We start from the raw sequence: 22,912 nt of genomic DNA, 5'->3' as shown, positions 1-22,912 counted from the left end.
CAGAGTTCTGGAACTGTCAGACTTTGGCATGAATATGCCCCAAAGCCCCCCCGAGCTTTTAATGATATTCACGATTGTGACCTCTGCATTGCACAGAGTGTGGGAGATTTGAGTCTGAACTCCCACTGAAAAAATAATCATGATTTACACCATTTCTCTGCAAATTCAGCACTTAGAACTTTTTTTGGGAAGAATCGCCCCCACAGTGTTCAGTCCATTGCAGCTGAGTTGGCAGCTGTTTTGCCTTCAGTAACACACATCTGGCAGGGATGCAGAGAGGGAAGGAAAGTTGAAGAGAGAAGGAAAGAGAAAAGGTGAATGGCAGAGTGAAGAAAGAGAATCCATTGACTCCGTCTACACTTCCCGCTGTCTCGGAAAAGCAGCCAGCATAATCAAGGAACTCACACACTCCAGACATTCTCTCTTTCTCCTTCTTCCATCGGGAAAAAGATACAAAAATCAGAGGACACGTACCAACCGACTCAAGAACAGCTTCTTCCCTGCTGCCATCAGACTTTTGGATGGACATACCTTGCGTTAAGTTGATCTTTCTCTACACCCAAGCTATGACTGTAACACTATATTCTGCACCCTCTCCTTTCCCTCTGTATGAACGATTTGCTTTGTCTCTATGGCACACAAGAAACAATATTTGCACTGCATACTAATACATGTGACAATAATAAATCAAATCACATCAAATCAAATCAAAAGGAGCGGAAGGGCCCGAGAGAGCAACAGTGACACAGAGAGGAATAGAAAAACAGTAATGGAGAAAAAGGAGAAACTGATGGAAATAAATTCAGAGTAGATGTGTTACCCTGGGAAGTTTCATTCTGAGAGGGGCGCTATTTCTATATTGTTGATGTTGGCTAGTGAATAATGAAGAGACAGAGACAGATGTGTGCAGGATGAGTCACAATCTAAAAATGTAAGTCCCCACCCAATTCCTCAAACACATAGAGCTACCTATTTTGAGAGTTATTGTGAGGCTCCATAGCTCAGGGGTTAGAGCACTGGTCTTGTAAACCAGGGGTCGTGAGTTCAAATCTCACTGGAGCCTTCTTGCATTTAGTGCTGTTTTTAAAATTCACTGTTAATTTGTGGATGTTAACATTTAAATATGAAACAGCGCTGAGACTGATCATGAAACAGATTTTACATTTCTCCTCTTGCTTTCTTTCCCATTCATCCACTCTCTTCCCACAACCCTCTTTCTCATTTCTGTTTTCTCTCCACATTCTCTCTCTCTTCTAACTTCTCTCACTGCCCCTTCTTTCTCTGCTTCCTTCTCTCTCGCTGACTCCCTCTCTCTCTCCCTGCTTCCTTCTCTCTCTCCACCCCTCCTCTCTCTCAGTAACAAGAGGAATGAAGAAATGTGGGCAGCTTTATGGAATAGCAGAGGTTATTCAGCCATTTGTGACTGTGCCAGTTGAAAATGAGTTACTTGGTCTCATCCCCCCTTCCTGCTCTTGGTAAAATTGGAGGAGAGAGGGGGAATGGGAGATGAGGAGAATGTTGAAATTCAATCCAATAGGATTACACAGAAAGAGGTTATTCGGCCTCTCTGCTCCATGTTGGTGTTTCTGCTCCACATGAGCCACCTTCCACCGCCTGCTTCATCTCATCCCAATCACCATATCCTTCTTATCCAGTTTCCCACTTAAATACATCTATTCACTCCAACCACTCCCCACAGGAGTGAGTCCCACATTCTCCCCGCTCCCCGTGGGAGCGAGTCCCACATTCTCCCCACTCCCCACAGGAGTGAGTCCCACATTCTCCCCACTCCCTGTGGGAGTGAGTCCCACATTCTCCCCACTCCCTGTGGGGGTGAGTTCCACATTCTCCCCACTCCCTGTGGGAGCGAGTCCCACATTCTCCCCACTCCCCACAGGAGTGAGTCCCACATTCTCCCCACTCCCTGTGGGGGTGAGTTCCACATTCTCCCCACTCCCCGTGGGAGCGAGTCCCACATTCTCCCCGCTCCCCGTGGGAGCGAGTCCCACATTCTCCCCACTCCCCACAGGAGTGAGTCCCACATTCTCCCCACTCCCCGTGGGAGCGAGTCCCACATTCTCCCCACTCCCCATGGGAGCGAGTCCCACATTCTCCCCACTCCCCACAGGAGTGAGTCCCACATTCTCCCCACTCCCCGTGGGAGCGAGTCCCACATTCTCCCCACTCCCCGTGGGAGCGAGTCCCACATTCTCCCCACTCCCCATGGGAGCGAGTCCCACATTCTCCCCACTCCCCACAGGAGTGAGTCCCACATTCTCCCCACTCCCTGTGGGAGCAAGTCCCACATTCTCCCCACTCCCCGTGGGAGCAAGTCCCACATTCTCCCCACTCCCCGTGGGATCGAGTCCCACATTCTCCCCGCTCCCCGTGGGAGCGAGTCCCACATTCTCCCCGCTCCCCGTGGGAGCGAGTCCCACATTCTCCCCGCTCCCCGTGGGAGCGAGTCCCACATTCTCCCCGCTCCCCGTGGGAGCGAGTCCCACATTCTCCCCGCTCCCCGTGGGAGCGAGTCCCACATTCTCCCCGCTCCCCGTGGGAGCGAGTCCCACATTCTCCCCACTCCCCATGGGAGCAAGTCCCATATTTTCCCCAGTCTCCGTGGAAGCAAGCCCCACATTCTTCCCACTTCCCATGGGAGAGAGTCCCATATTCTCCCCACTCCCTTTGGGAATGAGCCCCACATTCTCCCAATTTCCTGTGAGACTGAGTCCCACATTTTTCCCCACTCCCTGAGGGACAGAGTCCCACATTCTCCCCACTCTCTGGGTAAAGAAGCTTTTCCTGAATTCTCTTTTGGATCTAATCGTCAATATTCTATATTGATTGTGGCTCATTCCAATCCTCTCTGGCTGCAGGGATGGTACTGGGAGACTCGAGGATTGCTATTGTTGTTGAGGCAGGAACAAGAGTGAGTATTTATAGGAACAGTGTCATTTCAAAAGAAATAGATTACTCATGAGCAGTCAGCAAGTTTCACTGCTCAGAAAGAGGCCCTTCAGTGTAATGTGCTTGTGCTGGCCATCAAACACCTATTTATTCCCATCCCATTTTCCAGAACTTGGTCCTTAGCCTTGTACGCTTTGGTGTTCCAAATGTTCATCTAAATGGCCATGGATTTGTGGAGTGCAGGTTGTTATACCATCATTTGTGACACAGGAGGAGGCCATTTAGCCCATCCAGTCAGTCTAAATCCCGCCCTCCCATATCCCCGCGAGTTTATTTTACACAAGTTCTCTCCCAGTTCCTCTTTGAAATAATTCATTCTTTCTGTTTTCCAACTCCCTCGTGGGCAGTGAGTTCCAAATCTTTACCAGTCACCGTGTAAGAAAGGTTCTTCCTCACATACCACCAAGGCACTGAGGGAATTTAAACTGGGCTAAATAAATAGATTAAAATACTCCCTTTGAAGTATATTCAGCTTTCTGTGGCTGAAGGTTCCACGGGTTCACAACCCGCTGAGTGATCTCAGTCCAAAATGTTTGACCCCGTATCCTGAGACTGTGACCACTGGTTCTAAACGCCCCTATCAGCCAGAGGAAACAACATCCCCAGGTCGAATTTGTCCAGCCCTGTCAGAATTTTATGTCTCAATTACTCTGAATTCCTGGCTCAGTCAACCCTATCTCTCCTCGTACAACATTACTGCCATCTCAGGAATCAGTCTGATGAACATACGCTGCACTCCCTGTGTGGCAACTACATTATTTGATCATAGATTTCCTACAATGCAGAAGGAGGCCATTCAGCCCATCGAGTCTGCACCGACTACTGCCCCAACCAGGCGCTATTCCCACAACCTCACACATTTAGCCTGTTAATCCCGCTGACACTAGTGTCAATTTGGCATGGTCAATCAACCTAGCCCGCACATCTTTGGACTGTGGGAGGAAACCCACCCAGACACAAGGAGAACGTGCAAACTCCACACAGACGTTGAACTGAGGCTGGAATTAAACCCAGGTTTCTGGGTGCTGTGAGGAAACAGTGCTAACCACTGTGCCATCACACTGTCAAAAGCTACCACGACCCAGGGAGATTTGAACTCACACGGCCTTACGTACAGGGCCAGTGCTCTAACCCCTGAACTATCATATAAGCTTCTCCCAGCCCTTAAAACAATGTTCTTGAGGTTCAAGCAGTATCTCAAAGTGTCTTTGAAGTGTTCTCTCTGTGCTCCCCTGGAACATTCGCTGTCTGACAGCTGAGAAAAGAGTGGGAGGGCAGATTTCATCGGTTCCATCCATTTTCAAGAGTTTTACCTGCAAACAAGAACACCACATAGAGACACGACGGAGACAGAAATCTACAGAGAAATTCTGGGAGAAAGCGAAAGAGGGAAAAGAGGAATGAAAGTGAAAGAGGTCAACACCATTGCACAAAAATACAAGAGTTATCCAAGAAGTGACAGAGATAAAGGCAGTAACCAAATGAGAAGCAGAGAGAAAGAAGGAGAGACTGATGAGTTAGAGCAAAGCAAGTTAACAATGGTCCTATGGTGTAATGGTTAGCACTCTGGACTTTGAATCCAGCAATCTGAGTTCAAATCTCAGTAGGACCTTAGCATATTTTTATAAATCAACCCACCCAGCAGCTGACACAGGTCATTCACATAGTAATATAGCAGGATGAACAATTGTCAACAATAATATAAAACCTTGCCTATTTTAATGGGGAGGGGGCACATGGTGGCATATGGCTCAGTGGTTGGTGCTGCTGCCTCACAGAGCCAGGGACCCAGGTTCAATTCCAGCCTGGGGGGATTGTCCATGTGGACTTCTCCCCAAGTCTGTGTGATTTTCCTCTAGGTGTTCCAGTTTCCTCCCACATTCCAAAGACGTGTGGGTCTAGCGTATTGGCCATGCTAAATTGCCCCTTAGTGTCAGGGGGATTAGCAGAGTAAAGATGTGGGGTTTCAGGAAATGGGCCTGGATGGAATTGTGGCTGCTGCAGACTCAGTGGGCCGAATGGCCTCCTTCTGCACTGTAGGGATTCTATGAGTGAGTTACCCTCGGAGGTTTCATTATGTGACGGGCACTATTTCAATATTGTTGTCATTCATGAGTGAATGTTGAAGAAACAGAGGCAGGTTTGTAGAGAATGAGTCACATCTGTTTAGTTGGTCTCCACCCCATTCTTTAAACACACAAAGCACTAATTAGAGAGTATCCACAAATATACCATAGGAGGCTCCATAGCTCAGGGGTTAGAGCACTGGTCTTGTAAACCAGGGGTCGTGAGTTCAAATCTCACTGGGGCCTTGCAAACTATTTTTTAAATTCGCCATCCATTCGCAAACATGCACACTTCCATCAACAATAGGCGGATTCTGTCACAACTGCTGGAGAAACTCAGCAGGTCTGAGAACAGCTCTGAGGTGAGAATAGAGCCAATATTTCGAATCAGGGCTCTCCGACAGAACTCCGTTTGCAGGGTTATCCAGACTCAAAACGTTGGCTCAATTCTCTCTCCACGGATGCCATTAGACCTGCTGGGTTTCTCCAGCATTTTCCGTTTTAGTTTCAGATTCCAGCATTCGCAGCGTGCTGTTTTTACATAGCCACTTCCTCTCTCTCCATTCTCTCTTTCTATCCAGCTGCTCCCTTTTCTCGCCATTCTCCCTCTGCCTCCACTCCTCCCGCCCACCATCATCCATGGTGACAAGAGGGCAAAGGTTGAGTGTAACGATTTACAAAGCAGCAGGAGGCCATTCAGCCCCTTGTGGCTGGGCTAGCAGAAAGTGAGTAAGGTCTGATCCCATCTTTCCTGCTCTTAGCAATAACTGGGTTCAGAGTGAGAGATAGAATAGAATCCTACAGTGCAGAGGGAGGCCATTCGTCCCATCGAGTCTGTACCAACCACAATCCCGCCAGGTCCTATCCCCATAATGCCACGCATTTACCCAAGTTAGTCCCCCTGACACTAAAGGGCAATTTAGCATGACCAATCTACCCAACCCGCACACCTTTGGATGGTGGGAGGAAACTGAAGCACCCGGAGGACACAGGAGAATGTGCAAACTCCACACAGAGGAGATGAGGAGAATTTTCTGACGATGGAAGCAAATTCAACAGGAATTACACAGAAATTGGACACAACCCTCTCGCTGTGGTTATGTTACTAATTTACCCTCTGGAGATTTGGACTCATTGTCCAGGAACATGGATACAAATCCTAACAAGCTGCTTGGGGAATTCAAATTTAATATATTAAATCTGGATTAAAATGTTGTGAACCAATAATAGTGGAATGTTGTTTAAAATCCATCTACTTCACTCATGTCCTTCAGGGCAGGAAGTCGGCCATCTTTAGGCAGTCTGGCCTACAAGTAACTCCAAACCTTCAGCTATGCGGTGGATTTGGAGCAGTCAATGTACTATTAATCGTAGAGTAAAGCAAACACCTTTGAAGGGAACAGCTAGTTAAACATGTGACATTGATTGTCCTGCAAATAGAGGGAGTTGGAACACTTTGGGGGGAAGAGCTTCTTGTAGGCACTGAGGAAAAGTCTCACAATAAACTGGCTTGAAGCATAAAGACCAGTCTGGATTGAATCTTCCATCGCAGCCACTTGTTGTGAGTAATACGAACGGTCCTCTCAAATGGCTGAATTAACCACTCAGTTGACTCACCAAAACATTCTCCTTGTCAGTAAATGCCGGCCTTGCCAGTGACATCCATGCCCTGTGAATTAATTAAATGACCACACACTAAAGGAGCCATGCTAGTTTAACCCAAACAAGGTAAAGGAACTTTCTATTCTTCTGATTGCTTTTGATTTGAGTATCAGACAGAGTCATTCCTAAACCAGTGTCTGCCAGCGGTCTTCACCTGGTGGATTAGGCCACTTCCCAACCTGGATCCTTAAACACAGGGGAACAGGATGGCCCAGGAGGTAATGGGATCCAGAGTGTAGGATTTGCTTTCTTTTCTTTGCTCCTTTCCACCTGTCTGCCGCATGGTTAAGACACTGGAATTCGGAGCGTGATGAAGTTTAATGGACACGTTGTCGCCATTCCAAACAATTGTTTGGGAGTTCCTCTCAATCATCAGAGTCAATGCTGCCGAGTTTGAAGGAGAGATTCTGAGATGAGAGATTCTGAGTGTCTTTGGAGAATGGGACCTCCATTTTCCCCGTGAGATTTTTACAGATGCACCATAGAAAGCATTCTTTCTGGATGTATCGCAGCTTGGTATGGGCTCCTGCTCTGCCCAAGACCGCAAGGAACTACAAAGGGCTGTGAACGAAGCCCAGTCCACCACACAAACCAGCCTCCCATCCATTGACTTCACTGACATTTCCCACTGCTTCAGAAACGCAGCCAGCATAGTCAAGGACCCCACACACCCCGGACATTCTCCCTTCCACCTTCTTCCATTGGGAAAAAGATACAAAAGTCTGAGATCACATTCCAACCGACTCAAGAATTGCTTCTTCTCTGTTGCCATCAGACTTCTGAATGGACTTACCATATATTAATAGATCTTTCTCTACACCCTTGGCATAACTATATTCTGCATCCTCTCCTTTCCTTCTCCGCTATGTACTCTATGAATGGTATGTTTTGTCTGTATAATGTGCAAGAAATAATACTTTTCATTGTATCCCAATACGTGTGACAATAATAAATCAAATCACATCAAAGTCTGAGTGGGTTTCCTCCGGGTGCTCCAGTTTCCTCCCACACTCCAAAGACGTGCATGTTAGATGGATTGGCCAGTCAAAATTGCTCCTTACTGTCAGGGGGACTCGCAGGGTAAATATGTGGGGTTACAGGGATAGGACCTGGGTGGGATTATTGTCAGTATAGACTCAGTGGGCTAAATGGCCCTCTTCTGTACTGTAGGGATTCAATAAATCTATTCTATGATTCTATGGTCCAATGGTGAGAGAGTTTTGACCACCGGGGGAGGGCAGTTTAGATCAGAGTTGACTCAAAGGGTGGTGAATCTCTGGAATTCGCTGCCCGTTGAAGTGGTGGAGGCTACCTCGCTGAATATATTTAAGTCACGGGTAGATAGGTTTCTGATTGACAGGGGAATTAAGGGTTATGGGGAGAAAGCGGGAAAGTGGAACTGATCCACTTCAGATCAGTCATGATCTTATTGAATGGCGGGGCAGGCTTGAAGAGCTAGATGGCCTACTCCTGCTCCTATTTCTTATGTTCTTATGTTCTTACCAGATAGTGTTCAGTTCATCACAGCTGATTTGGCAGCGATACAGAGAGGGAAGGAAAGTTAAAGAGAGAAGGAGGGAGAGAAAATGAATGGCAGAGAGAAGAAGAGGGGCAGAGGGTCCGAGGGAGTGATAGTGGCACACAGAGGAATAGTAAAACTGAAATAGAGAGAAAGAAGAAGAAACTGATGGAGATAGAGATAAGTAGGTGTGTTACCCTGGGAGGTTTCAATATGTGAAAGGCGCTATTACTATATTGACTTTATTGACAAGTCAATATTGAAAATAGAGGCAGGTTTGTGCAGATTCAGTTACAATCTGAAAGTTTAACAGACCTTCACTCCAGTCTTCAAATACATAGCACTGACTAAAGATAGTCTTTATCTGAAGGTGCTGTAGCTCAGGAATTAAAGCATTGGCTTTATAAATTAGGAGTTATGAGTTCAACTCTCCCAAGGGCCTTGCTGTGTAGATTGTAATTTTAAATTCACTCTCATTGCCAAACAAATATTAAACAGCTTTGAGACTGAGTTTGAAACAAAGGCCTATTGGTCTCTCTCTATTTCCTTTGTTTCTACTTCTGTCCATCTGCTCTCTAACTATTTATTCTTTCTCTTCCCACACCCCCTTTTCTCTCCATGCCATTGTTTATTCTGCACACACACTGCACACCATCACCGTACCCTTCTATTCCTTACTCCCTCATGTGTTTATCCAGCAGGAAGGAACAGACTGAGCAAATACTGAAACAACATAAGTCATCATTTAGAAAGACCCGGATTATTCATGGACAGTCAGTGTGGATTTGTTAAGGAGATGTTATCACACAGTCATTTACAACCCAGAGAACGACCACTCAGACTTCTGTACTAAGTGTGCAATCCATCAAGTTTACAGGAGGTGTATGTTACAAGATGTTATGTGTGAATGGGTGTGTGTGGGTGAGGGAGCTGTGTGTGGATATGGTGTGTAGTTCAGGAGGTATGACAAAGTTATGCAGGGTTTTAACCGTAATCGTTTACTATCTACTGATAATTAGGTATATATGTGTATGCAGGAGGTAGAAGCTGTCTCCATGCTTGCTTTTACACACTTCACTGTCTCATCCAAGACTGCCTTTGCCCATATGGCTATAAGATATAGGAGCAGAATTAGGCCATTTGGTCTGCTGAGTCCACTCCACCATTCAATCATGGTTCATTAGTTTCTCAACCTCATTCTCCTGGCTGTTCCTGGAACCCTTCATCCCTTTACCAATCAAAAACCTATCTATCTCTGTCTTAAATACACTCAATGACTTGGCCCCACAGCCTTCTGTGGCAGTGAGTTCCATCGCTTCATGCCCCCCGGCTGAAAAAAATTCCTCCTCATCCCAGCACCCTCTTCCGGGCACCAGATCCCTCTATTCCCATCCTATTCATGTATTTGTCAAGACACTCCTTAAAAGCCACTATCGTATCCCCTGGCAGCAAGTTCTAGGCACCCACCACTCCCTGTTTAAAAATATTTGCCTCGTACATTTCCATTAAACCTTGCCCCTCGCACCTTAAACCTGTGCCCCCTAGTAACTGACTCTTCCAACATTGGAAAAAGCTTCTGACCATCCACTCTATCCATGCCTCTCATAATCTTGTAGTCTTCTATCAGGTCGCCCCTCAACCTCCGTCGTTCCAATAAGAACAAACCAAGTTTCTCCAACCTCTTGTCATAGCTAATGCCCTCCATACCAGGCAACATCCTGTACCCTCTCCAAAGCCTTCACATCCTTCTGGTAGTGTGGCGACCAGAACTGAACACGGAATTTTACCACCATGCCCACCCCGGAATCAGGATGGATGTGGCTTGCAGAATAGAATTCTCTGTTAGCCTTGGGAGGGAGTTTACGAGCCTTGCCTGAGTGAGGTTGTAAAATATCGGCCTATATTCCAAGTGTGGCCTAAGGTCCTATAAAGCTGCAACATGACTTACCAATTTTTAACTCAATGCCCCGGCCAGTGAAGGTAAGCATGCTGTATGCCTTCTTGACTACCTTCTTCATGACTACCCTGATGGAATGCATCCCAGCGTACTAAAAGAGATAGCGGAGGTAATAGCAAACGCACTGGTGGTAATTTACCCAAATTCGCTGGACTCTGGGGTGGTTCCTGGAAAACAGCAAATGTGATCCCACTGTTTAAAAAGGAGTTAGACAAAAGTCGAATAACTATAGGTTGATTAACTTAACTTCTCTAGTAGGGAAAATGCTTGAATCTATCATCAAGGGAAAAGAAAACGAGACATCTGGATATAAATTGTCCCACTGGTAAGACGCAGTATGGGTTCATGAAGGGCAGGTCATGTTTAACTAGTTTGGTGGAATTCTTTGAGATCATTACGTGTGCAATGGACAATGGGGAACCTGTGGATGCGGTGTATCTGAATTTCCAGAAGGCATTTGACAAGGAACCGCTTCAAAGACTGCTACATAAGATAAAAGTGCATGGTGTTATGGGGAATGTATTTAGCATGGATAGAGGATTGGTTACCTAACAGAAAGCAAAGAGTGGGTGTAAATGGGTATTTTTCTGCTTGGCAATCAGTGACAAGTGGTGTGCCTCAGGGATCAGTGTTGGAACCGCAATTGTTTACGATTTACATAGATGATTTGGAATTGGGGATGAAGTGTAGTGTGTCAAAGTTTACAGATGACACTAAGATGAGTGGCAGAGCAAAGTGTGCAGAGGATACTGAAAGTCTGCAAAGGGATATAGATAGTCTAAGTGAGTGGGCGAGGGTTTGGCAGATGGAGTACAATTTTGGTAAATGTGAGGTCATCCATTTTGATAGGAATAACAGAAAAATGGACTATTATTTAAATGATAAAAAATTGCAGCATTCTGCTGTGCAGAGGGACCTGGGTGTCCTTGTGCAAGAATCACAAGGAGTTGGTAATTAAGAAGGCAAATGGAATTTTGTCCTTTATTGCTAGAGAGATGGAGTTTAAAAACGGCAAGATTATGTTGCAGCTGTATAAGGTAAGGCCGCACCTGGAGTACCGTGTACAGTTTTGGTCTCCTTACTTGAGAAGGGATATTCTGGCACTGGAGGTGATTCACTCGGTTGATACCGGAGTTGAGAGGGTTGGCTTATGAGGAGAGACTGAGTAGATTGGGGCTATACTCATTGGAATTCAGAAGAATGAGGGGAGATCTTATAGAAACATATAAGATTATGAAGGGAATAGATAAGATAGAAGCAGGGAAGTTGTTTCCACTGGCAGGTGAAACTAGAACTAGGGAGCATAGCCTCAAAATAAGGGGAAGCAGATTTAGGACTGAGTTGAGGAGGAACTTATTTACTCAAAGGGTTGTGAATCAGTGGAATTCCCTGTCCAGTGAAGCAGTTGAGGCTATTTCATTGAATGTTTTTAAGGCAAGGATAGATAAATTTTTGAATAGCAGAGGAATTAAGGGTTATGGTGAGCAGGCGTGTAAGTGGAGCTGAGTCCATGAAAAGATCAGCTATGATCTTATTGAATGGCGGAGCAGGCTTGAGGGGCACGGTGGTTACTCCTGCTCCTAGTTCTTATGTTCACTGTGTTGTCAGTTTCAGTGACCTGCATATCTGTACACTCAGATCCCTCTACCCATCAATACTCTTAAGAGTCCCGCCTTTTACTGTATATTTCTCATATGTATTTGACCTTCCAAAATGTAATACCTCACATTTGTCCAAATTAAACTCCAGCTGCCGTCTCTCCGCCCAAATCTCCAACCAATCTATATCCTGTTGTATCCCGTAGGTATAGCTTTAAAGGCTGTTTACAAATGCAGGATGGTGTTGTCATATGCTTCTTTGCAATGGAGTCTCCCATGCTCAGTGTTTTGTTGGGCTCCCTCAGCTATAGCGCTCATGAACTCTGAGCTTAAAATATTATCAACAGCAACTCCCTGGACCAACCTGGTCTTTGCCACTCCGCCCAAATATTTTTGTGTTGCAGAATTATTGAATCCAGAACTATTGAATCCAGGGTGTTGCTGGGTTTTTACTTGTCAAATCAGTGGTGTTTTATTTAAATGTTCTTTTTTGATCTGACTTCTGACTCCACTTTTTTAAGTCACTTTTTAAAATGACAATTCTGATTACCACTGCCTCTGAAGTTTTTTTAAAATTTCTTCTAGTCAGGAATTTAAGTGTGTTAGCTCACACTGAACTAGAGAGGGCACAGAGGAAATTCACCAGGAGTAAAGCAAATTACTGCGGATGCTGGAATCTGAAACCAAAAGAGAAAATGGTGGAAAATCTCAGCAGGTCTGGCGGTATCTAGATTCACCAGGATGCTATCTGGGCTGGAGCCTTTCAGCTACAGAGAGAGGCTGGTTAGGATGGGGTTGTTTTTCTCAGAGCAGAGAAGGGGGGGACCTGATCGAGGGGTACAAAATTATGAGGGGCATAGACAGAGTAGATAGGGAGAGATTTTACCCCGTACTCCAGGTGTCAGCAACCAGGGGGCAAAGAGTTAAGGTCGGGAGAAGTAGATTTAGAGGAAAAGCCTTCTCATCCAGAGGGAGGTGGGGAATTCACTGCCTGAAAGGGTCACAGAGGCAGGAACACGCATAACATTGAAAAAGCATTTAGACAGGCACTTGAAACACCATAAAATACAAAACCATGGTCCATAGAAAATGGGATTAGAATAGATAGGGGCTTGATGGCCAGTGCAGACACAGTGGTCCACAGAGTCTCCTTCTGTTCTGTAAGGGCTATGACTCTATTGATTGGTGTGTAAAAGTTGAGATAGCAAGATGGGTGGCACGGTGGCACAGTGTTTATCACCGCTGTCAGGGACCCAGGTTCAATTTTGGCCTTTGTGGAGTTTACACAGTCTCCCCGTGTCTGCATGGGTTTCCTCCAGATGCTCCAGTTTCCTCTGACAGTCCCAAGATGTGCGGGTTAGGTTGATTGGCCATGATAAATTGCCCCTTAGTGTCAGGAGGATTAGCAGGGTAAGTACATGGGGTTACGGGGATAAAGCCTGGGTGGGACTGTGGTCAGTGCAGACTCGATGGGTCGAATGGCCTCCTTCTGCACTGAAGGGATTCTATGATGCAGCTTAAAAATATAACATTTAACTCATACATAAACTGAAATAAGAAAAGGCAGGAGAACCATACACTTACAAAGACGAATTACAGAACTTAATTCTAAGTTTAGAGAACCACATATGGCTACATTCTGTGAAGGAAAGTGACCGTTTCTTCTCCCTTTGCAAAACTACAAGTGAAACAGCTAAAACAAATTCTCAGGAAACGGGATGAAATGTGTAACACTTCATAGCTGTGATCCTTTCACAAGAGGACTTTCTCAGTCCTCTCTGAGTCATAGATATGAGTATCACTGATAGGATTTGCCAGGGACTATGACGGTAAACCCAATTAAAAATTAGGATTAAAAATGTCCCGTACAAAACTGAGACAACAGGATTTTTTTCTTCTGAAAGGGTCTTTAGTTTGTGGAATGCTCTTTCCCAAAGTTGGGAGGAGGCTGGGTCATTATATTCAATGTACCCAAGGCTAGGTTGCGTAGATATTTCATTGACAAGGGAGTCAAGTGTTCTTGAGGACATACAGGAGTTAAGGCTGAAGTCATGCCAGCCACCAACTTATCAAATGGCCAGGGAAGCTCGAGGGACTGAATGGCCAAGTTTCCTGCAAGCTCTTAGGATCTTGCATTCTTGAATATCAGAATATATAAACTGTACACACCACCAAAACTATGCTAGGTTTCAAAAGGGATCAACTCTCAAGCCAATTGAGCTGAATAGGTTTCTCGGGTACCATGGCAAGGAGTCCATTATAGTCAGTCCATTCAACTGAATTTCAAGGACTTAGGGGTGGAGATTGCTAAGATGCACAGTTAATGTGATATGACAGGTCAAGCCAGGTCTTCATCCCCTGCACAGTTACAGTGATTGGGCTGGAAGCAGCGGGAAGAAATTGATATGCATCATTCTTCCAATTGATCAGAGAAAATACAGGGCGACCTGGTGTGTTATGAATGTGGACCAAAATCAAACAATATGCGTGGAGATCACAAGCAAACAGTGAAATGTTCTGAGAAGGAGAGGTGATGTTCTCACTCAACAGCAACACGTAAGACAGAAACTTACTCTTTCCAGTACGTCTCAATCTAAAGAAGGCATAGCACCACAGTAACGTAACATCGACACAGCGTCACTGTAACACCGACACAGCGTCAATGTAACATCGACACAGCGTCAAAGTAACACTGACACAGTGGGTCTGATTTTACCATTTGGAGTCTAAGGGCCGGATCCGGGGTAATACAGATCCAAGTCTGGAATCCTCTTTGCAGCGCGCCCATATGCTTTTTGCCAGCTCCTGTCCAATTCGTGCTGTGGGCGGGGCTCAGTGTGGCTGGAATGATCGGAGCTGTGAACTGCACATGCGTAGTTAGAAAAGAATTGGGAAAAGTGCACCCATATCAGATTGCTCCTGAGCCACAGAAAGTGGAGAAAATGGCTCGAGAGCGACAAGCAGGAGCAAGGGTATATCTCGGGGAGGGGGTGGGGGGCAGATGGATCTCTGTTGGAGGGGTCAGATGGATCTCTGTTGGAGGGGAGCAGATGGATCTCTGTTGGGGGGGTCAGATGGATCTCTGTTGGAGCGGGGTCAGATGGATCTCTGTTGGAGGGGAGCAGATGGATCTCTGTTGGGGGGGTCAGATGGATCTCTGTTGGAGCGGGGTCAGATGGATCTCTGTTGGAGGGGGGTCAGATGGATCTCTGTTGGAGGGAGCAGATGGATCTCTGTTGAGGGGGAGCAGATGGATCTCTGTTGAGGGGGTCAGATGGATCTCTGTGGAGGGGGAGCAGATGGATCTCTGTTGGGGGGGAGCAGATGGATCTCTGTTGGGGGGATCAGGTGGATCTCTTTTTGGGGGGGATCAGATGGATCTCTGTTGGAGGGGAGCAGATGGATCTCTGTTGGAGGGGAGCAGATGGATCTCTGTTGGAAGGAAGCAGATGGATCTCTGTTGGGGGGAGCAGATGGATCTCTGTTGGGGGGAGCAGATGGATCTCTTTTTGGGGGGGAGCAGATGGATCTCTGTTGGAGGGGAGCAGATGGATCTCTGGTGGGGGGGTGGGCAAGGGGGTCCACTGCTACTCTGCGAGCGATCGGTTGGGGGGGGCAGGGGTGGCGATCGGTCTGGGTAGCGGGGCGGCTGATTTTTAGCACTCAAGGATCTACTTCCATTCTTTTCTTTTCTAGCCCAGAACCGTGTTTCATGGTGAGGCTTTTCTCTGGAGGTCTGCCCCCAAGTGCAAGCTTGGCGAATCTTCCAGCAGCTTTTCAAATCTGCACTGTTTGGTCTTTTCAGTCCAAGTGCAAGCTCCCATACATATTCCTCTTCTGTGGTTGGTCCCCTGTTGCTCTGTCTCACTGGAAAGTCCACTTCCCCCACTACCCAGACCGACCGCCAACCCTGCCCCCCTCTCCCTGCCACCGATCACCCGCAGAGTGGCAGCAGACCCCCCCCCCCGCCCATCACCAGAGACCCATCTGTCCCCCCCCACCAGATTTCGATCATTCCCCCACCACAATACATCTTACCCGCCTCCTTTCCCCATCCCCCCAGACAACGATCGTGCTCACTGCCTCCCCCTCCACCACCACCACCAGACAGCGATGTGACTTCATTCCCCTCTTCTCCCTCCATCCAGAGAATGATCTGACCCGCCCGCCACCCACCCCCTACCCCCCCACTCCCCTCCAGCCTCCCCAACTCCCCCCCCACTCCCCTCCCATCCCCCCCCCCTCCCCCCCCCCCACTCCCTCCACCATCCCCACCCCCCCGGACACCGCCCCAGTCCCCCCAGGGGATGATCTGGGTCAGAGACCCATCACAGTCTCTGAGCCTGCTTCGGATGTTCCCCTGCAAAGTAAAAATCAGCTTCAGATTTTTATTTAGCAGGTCGCTTACAGCGTGGACCCGGAATGGACCAGAAGACAGGAAAGTGGGATTTGGTGAGAGAATTGGGTGTGCTGTTCATTAAATCAATTTAAATGCACGATAACGCATTCAAATCGTCGGGCTGCCGATTCAGGCATGGACCGGATCCACACCCGAATCGGGTGTCAGTAAAGCCGTGATCTGTTCAGATTCAGGTGTAGATCACATTAAAAGCCCAACACCCGAATTTACCACGATTTCGCACCCAAAAATGGGTATGAATTTTTGGTGAAATTGGGCCCAGCGTCAATGTAACTCCGACACAGCATCAAGGTAAATCTGACGCAGGACAGGTGCAGCACAGGATTAGACACAGAGTAAAGCTCCCTCTACACTGTGCCCCATCAAACACTCCCAGGACAGGTACAGCACGGGGTTAGATACAGAGTAAAGCTCCCTCGACACTGTCCCCCATCAAACACTCCCAGGACAGGTACAACACGGGGTTAGATACAGAGTAAAGCTCCCTCTACACTGTCTCCCATCAAACACTCCCAGGACAGGTGCAGCACAGGGTTAGATACAGAGTAAAGCTCCCTCTACACTGTCCCCATCAAACACTCCCAGGACAGGTGCAGCACAGGGTTAGATACAGAGTAAAGCTCCCTCTACACTGTCCCCATCAAACACTCCCAGGACAGGTACAGCACAGTGTTAGATACAGAGTAAAGCTCCCTCTACACTGTCCCCCATCAAACACTCCCAGGACACGTACAGCATGGGGTTAGATACAGAGTAAAGCTCCCTCTACACTGTCCCCCATCAAACACTCCCAGGACAGGTACAGCACGGGGTTAGATATAGAGTAAAGCTCCCTCTACACTGTCCCCATCAAACACTCCCAGGACACGTACAGCATGGGGTTAGATACAGAGTAAAGCTCCCTCTACACTGTCCCCCATCAAACACTCCCAGGACAGGGACAGCATGGGGTTAGATACAGAGTAAAGCTCCCTCTACGCTGTCCCCATATAATTTTGACCATTGCTACAATGAGTCTCAGTGGGATAGTATCAGAAGGAAATTTTAATTCAAAACCCAGCAGATACAGAGGCATTTACAGACAGAGAGAACTCTCTTTACAAAGCTGTAATTTTCTGCAGAGTATGATCCTCCGTGTTGCTGCCTCTCTCACCGAGTTAGTGACAGCGAATCAGATTACCGTTGGTCTCAACCAGCCACAGAATTCCCAGATCATAGGTCACGTGCCGGAACCTTCTACCCACAAAATGAATGCGAGCCCATTTTATCCCTTGGGGTCTGCAAGGACTGATCCCAACTCTGTAGAATAAAGACAGCACAAGTCATTTAGAAACAGAAAAAATCCACTAGTTTCTTAGTCAACCCCCATCAGTCCTGATCCTCTGACAGTGCAGCACTCCCTCAGTACTGACCCTCTGACAGTGCAGCACTCCCTCAGTACTGACCCTCTTACAGTGCAGCACTCCCTCGGTACTGACCCTCTGACAGTGCAGAGGTCCCTCAGTACTGACCCCCGACAGTGCAGAGATCCCTCAAAACTGACCCTCTCACAGTGCAGAGGTCCCTCAGTACTGACCCCCTGACAGTGCAGAGATCCCTCAAAACTGACCCTGTGACAGTGCAGAGGTCCCTCAGTACTGACTCTCTGACAGTGCAGGACTGCCTCAATACTCACACTCTGACAGTGCGGCACTGCGTCAGTACTGATCCTCTGATAGTGTGGCACTCCCTTACTATTGACTCTCTGTCTGCGTGGCACTCCCTCAGTACTGACCCTCTGACAGTGCAGCGCTCCTTCAGTGGTTAGGCTGAGGGGAGATTTGATTAAGAGTCTAAGTTTCGAGAATTCCAGTTAGAATGGATGGAAGGCCCTATTCCCTGTGTTTAAGGACTCTCTGACCAGAGCAACTTAGATTTCAGCTCAGAGTTAGTTGCTGATTCACCTGCATGCTGGGAGGATCTGGACCTCAGTCCTTGAAAGGTCAGGTGGAGCTAGAAACTTTCCTCACATTTAAGGAGCACTTGGCAATGAACTTGAAGTGCTGTAATCTACAAGGGTACAAACCAAGCTGGAAAGTGGGTTTCATTTGGGCAGCTAGGGGGCAATGCAATGGGCTGAGTGGCCTTTAGCCAACCTGCAAAAGTTTTGTCATTTCCATAATTCTATGAATTGGGGAATGAAGTTCTTTTTACATGTTTATTTTGGAATGGTGTGACTGGCATCAGTGTGATCCGAGTGCCGTACCTGCGAAAGACCTGCCCGATGTGATCTATTGCAAAGACAGTCCCATCTGTTCCAACCTCCACCATCTGGAATCGACCAGGCACCCTCACCCAATGCGTTCCAATGCAGTGCACTGGGTAGACATGCAAGCGACAGTAGATGTTGCCCACTGCATTGACCCCCCAGCAAGTTCGAGGTCCACACGAGTAGTACTTCATCTTGCCAGGAATTATGCTGTAGGCTGGGGTGAAATAGCTGGCTGCTGTGACTGCGGCTTGCTTGTTAGAACAAAAGACATTGTTGCCTCTGTCAACTCCGACTACAATCTGATCGCCGCCAGCATCAATCTGCTTCAGCAATCCTGTCGGCGGGGTGGAACATTTGGACAAGAAGATTATATTCTATTGACATTGCAATGCCACATCAGTGAGTTGAGAGTGGGGGTGAAATTCACAGAAAACAGTCCATTTTTATAGAGAGCAGAATCTATTTGATGATTAAAGAGGCAATTTAAGTAATGCAATTCAGGAAAATGTCTATAGAATCTATTTAAACAGCAGGGTGCAGCAAACAGTCTACAGAGTCTATTTAAACATCAGACACAGCAAACAGTCTACAAAGTCTACTTAAACAGCAGAGTACAGTAAACAGTTTAGAGTCTATTTAAACAGCAGAGCACAGCAAACTGCCTACAGAGTCTATTTATACAGCAGAGCACGGCAGTCTACAGAATCTATTTAAACAGCACACCGCAGCAAACAAGACCACAAAGTCTACTTAAATAGTGCGTTTGCAGCAACCTGTCTATTTGAACAGTGCATGACAACAAAAAGTCTGCAGTCTAGTTAAATAGTGCATTATAACAACATGGGGAGGTAGTGATATTGTCGCTGGACTAGTAATTCAGAAACCCAGGGTAATGTTCTGGGGATGCAGGGTTCAAATCCCACCATAGCAGATAATGAAATTTGAATTCAATAAAAATCTAGAAGGAAACATCTAATGAAGACCCTGAAACCATTGTCAATTTTTGTAAAAAAAAACTCATCTGGTTCACTAATGTCCTTTAGGGAAGGAAATCTGCCGTCCTTACCTATATGTGACTCCAGAGCCACAGCAATGTAGTTGACTCTCAAATGCCCTCAGGGATGGGCTATAAATGCTAGCCCAGCTAGCAACTCCCATGAACGAATAAAGACATTCCAATAGAATTGAGAATCTATTTAAACAGCACATTAGGTGGCAAAATGCCAGCACGATCCATTTAAATAGAAATTATCTGAATTACAGCAAATAGAGCTGAAACTACAGCTTCCTGATTGCGCTGGGGTGATGTCTCCAGCAGCGAATGGAGGATAGTTGTGAATTTTGGCCCTGGTGTGCAGCTCACATTATTATGAAGATAACAATGATTACACTTGGCAAAGTCCTGTGATGCCATGATGTGCTATTGTTTAAGGAAGGAAGACAAGAACATTAACATAGCACCTTACACACCCCAAAACATTATACAGTCAATTAAATGCTGTTGAAGTGTAGCCATTATTGAAATGTAGGAAAGGCAGTCGCCCAATTTGTGCACAGCAAGCTCCGACAAAGAGAAGCTACAAGCATTGGGAACATTTGAACAGGTTTTCAATAATGCAGCTCAATCTTTTGAATGGCAATCAAGGATAATGTGGAGGGACTAGGGGATATGAAAGTCAAATATTAACGAGCTCAGTGGTTTTACAGGAGTTGAATTAGCTTACCTGCCAATATAGCCCAGGATCCTTCAACCATTTTGTACAGCTTCTGGTCCCTACCGACCCCCCAGATTCCAGCTGCACCCACGGTGACATGGCTGAGTTTCCCCGACACTCTGGTCCAACGTCCATTCAACCTGATGAACACATTATCCTGGAAATCCACCGCAAACACCTGACCATTGCTGGCGTCAATTTGCTTCATGCGCCCCACGACCTGCTTGCAGATGAGAGCTGAGGAGAGAGAGGCAGAGACAGAGACAGAGAGAGAGAGAGAGAGAGAAAGATAGAGAGAGAGGTTACCTGGTAAAGCCCATCCTTCATCACTATACAGAAGGGTGTTTTACGGATAATGGATGTCACATCATCTTGGGTGGAGGGGGAATTACTCAAACATTAGTGTATTCTGTAGAATTTATGGGCCAGTGTAGGCCATTCAGCTTGTCGAGCCTGTTCAGTCATTCAATAAGATCATGGCTGATGTGGTTGTGATTTCAACTGAACTTTGCCAATTACCCCCTCCCCCCACCACCCCGTAACCCTTGTCTATAAAAAATCCATCTAACTCTGCCCTGGATAGATTCAATGATTCCAATTCCTCTCCTCCAGGCTCTATCCGGAGGAGGGAATTCCACAGGCTGCTCACCCTCTGAGGGAAAAGAATGTCTCTGCATCCCCAGCTGAAATGGTAGCCTCATATTCTGAAACTGTGTCCCCTGGTTTTCGTCGATCCCACTAGTGGAGTCATCATCCTGGTGCCGACCCTGTCAAAGCCTCTCCAGGGTCTTGTCTGTTCCATTAAGATGAGGCCCTCATTTTTCTACACTGCAATGGGGTATCGGCCCAACCTGCTCCACCTTCCTTCATAAGATCAATCTCTCATCCCAGGAATATTTCCTTCCAATTGCCTGGATATTGGGGTGAGGAGCATAGGGAGCTGGGAGGGAGTTGTGAATTGATCGAGGTTTCCAGATATAAAGCACTGATGGGGACAATTGGGGCGAATATTGTCCAAGGGATTCTCTGCCCGTTGAAGTGGTGGAGGCTGCCTCGCTAAATATTTTTAAGACGCGGGTTGATGGGTTTTTGATAAGAAAGGGGATTAAGGGTTATGGGGAGAGGGCAGGAATGTGGAACTGAGCCACGACAGATCAGCCATGATCTTATTGAATGGCGGGGCAGGCTCGAAGGGCTAGATGGCCTACTCCTGCTCCTATTTCTTATGTTCTTATGTTCTTAAGGGATCTTTTTGAAGATTTAGAGCCAGGGTTTTCTGGGGTGACGTTGGGAAGTAAATAGAGGCGATGTACTTTTGGGGAAAATGGACCTACAGGCAAGGGAGATGGAAATAGCAAATTACAGGATAGACTCAGATGTGATAGGAGGAGACTCAAGTGGAGCATAGGCACCGGCAGGGACCAGATGGGCCGAATGGCCTGTTTCTAGGCTGTATACCCTGTGTAATCCGATACAGACACAGAAACGACGGCACAAGTGAGAGTGAGAGAAATTATGAGAGAGGGATGTTAGAATTTGCGTACAAGACAGTGAGTGAATGAGAGGAGATGAGACAGTGAGTGAGAGGTAGAGAGAGTGTGAAAGAGAATCAGTGACAGAACGAGTGGGAAAGAAAGGGGTGAAAGAGAGAGAGAGAAAGAGAAAGTGAGAGAAATTGAGAGAGATTGAGTGAGAGTGGGTGTGAGTGTGAGAGAGAGAGAGACAGCGGGTGAGAAAATGAATGAGAGAGGGAATGAAAAATTGAGTGAGTGAGAGAGACTAAGTGAGTGAGTGTGTGTGACACAGAGTGAAAGCAAGTGAGTGAGAGCACATGAGACACATAGAGTGACTTGGGGACAGAGTATAAGAGTGAGTGAATGTGATACACAGAGTGAGTAGGAGAGAGTGACAGTGAATTAAGGACTGAGAGAGAATGAGAAACCACTCACGGGACAGCATGAGAGAGAGAGAGAGCAAACCAAAGGCACTAAATGAATGATCCTGAGTGATAAAGAACCTTGGTGATGAAAGCTTTGCAGACACTAATTCCAACAGGTACAGTAAAAATAAGCAGGTGTTCCAGGGGAGGTCTCACCCTAAGCACTGAGTTTATAATTCCACATTGCAGTCCTGCAACAAAAACACAACTCTGTGTTTAAAGTGGCAAACTCACCCCAGGAGCCCCCAGCAAAGAGCAGCAACAGGAAGACACATACTCTCATTGTCTTGTGGTGTGTTACATTCACTAACAATTCAGCAGACGAACACTGTCCCAACACAAAGCTGCAGTTTTATTTATTGGGAAGTGTAGGTGTGTTGCAAATGCTGCTGCGATTTACATAACTTCCTCCAGCTGGGGGGCTGTCACAGCTCCCAATAACTTGGTAAGTTTACAAAACTCCCCGCAGCGTTGTGACTTACCAAACATTCAGCAGCCCAGAGAGGCTTGCATTGAGGGGTTTGCATTGAGAAAGACATAATTCTTCAGAGGCCAAGGATGGATTTTTAATATTCCTGGTGGCCATCTCTCAGGAGTCGGAGAAGGGATGAAGGAGGTGACCTGGTGGTTAGGGGAAGATTGTGGCTGAGTCGTCCCATCAATGCATTTGTAAATCAGGGACCCCCAGCTAATGCTGCGGGGCAGTGATGGGCTGGGGAGCGGGCCCCGTGAGCGACCCTCCTTCATCTCAGTGGATCGCAAGACTAAATCAAGCTTGTTTATTAACCATGATGCCATGAATAAGATTAAAGACATTT

At 46.8% G+C, this 22,912-nt stretch overlaps 1 protein-coding gene and 3 non-coding genes across 4 annotated transcripts; 3 read left to right on the top strand and 1 right to left on the bottom strand.

The window, feature by feature from the left end:
* Positions 1–990: 990 nt before the first annotated feature.
* On the top strand, positions 991–1,063 carry trnat-ugu (transfer RNA threonine (anticodon UGU)). Its single transcript has one exon. It is a non-coding gene; the product is annotated as a tRNA-Thr (tRNA).
* A 3,444-nt stretch (positions 1,064–4,507) lies between these two features.
* Positions 4,508–4,579, top strand: trnaq-uug (transfer RNA glutamine (anticodon UUG)). Its single transcript has one exon. It is a non-coding gene; the product is annotated as a tRNA-Gln (tRNA).
* Positions 4,580–5,206: 627 nt separating this feature from the next.
* trnat-ugu (transfer RNA threonine (anticodon UGU)) lies at positions 5,207–5,279 on the top strand. Its single transcript has one exon. It is a non-coding gene; the product is annotated as a tRNA-Thr (tRNA).
* An 11,975-nt stretch (positions 5,280–17,254) lies between these two features.
* On the bottom strand, positions 17,255–22,405 carry LOC145337605 (fish-egg lectin-like). Its single transcript, XM_080182399.1, has 4 exons — positions 22,329–22,405; positions 20,165–20,392; positions 18,435–18,774; positions 17,255–17,488 (listed from the first exon to the last, which is right to left on the bottom strand). Exons 1-4 carry the CDS (start codon positions 22,375–22,377, stop codon positions 17,347–17,349), a joined length of 759 nt encoding a protein of 252 aa, XP_080038525.1. The 5' UTR covers positions 22,378–22,405; the 3' UTR covers positions 17,255–17,346.
* Between the last annotated feature and the right edge of the window lie 507 nt (positions 22,406–22,912).

The sequence above is a fragment of the Carcharhinus amblyrhynchos genome, unplaced genomic scaffold (genome assembly GCF_965287045.1).
Source record: "Carcharhinus amblyrhynchos unplaced genomic scaffold, sCarAmb.v2.hapA scaffold_53, whole genome shotgun sequence".
In the NCBI taxonomy this organism is placed as follows: Eukaryota; Metazoa; Chordata; class Chondrichthyes; order Carcharhiniformes; family Carcharhinidae; genus Carcharhinus; species Carcharhinus amblyrhynchos.
Note: the sequence above shows the minus strand (reverse complement) of the source record. Positions and strands in the feature narration are given on the sequence as shown.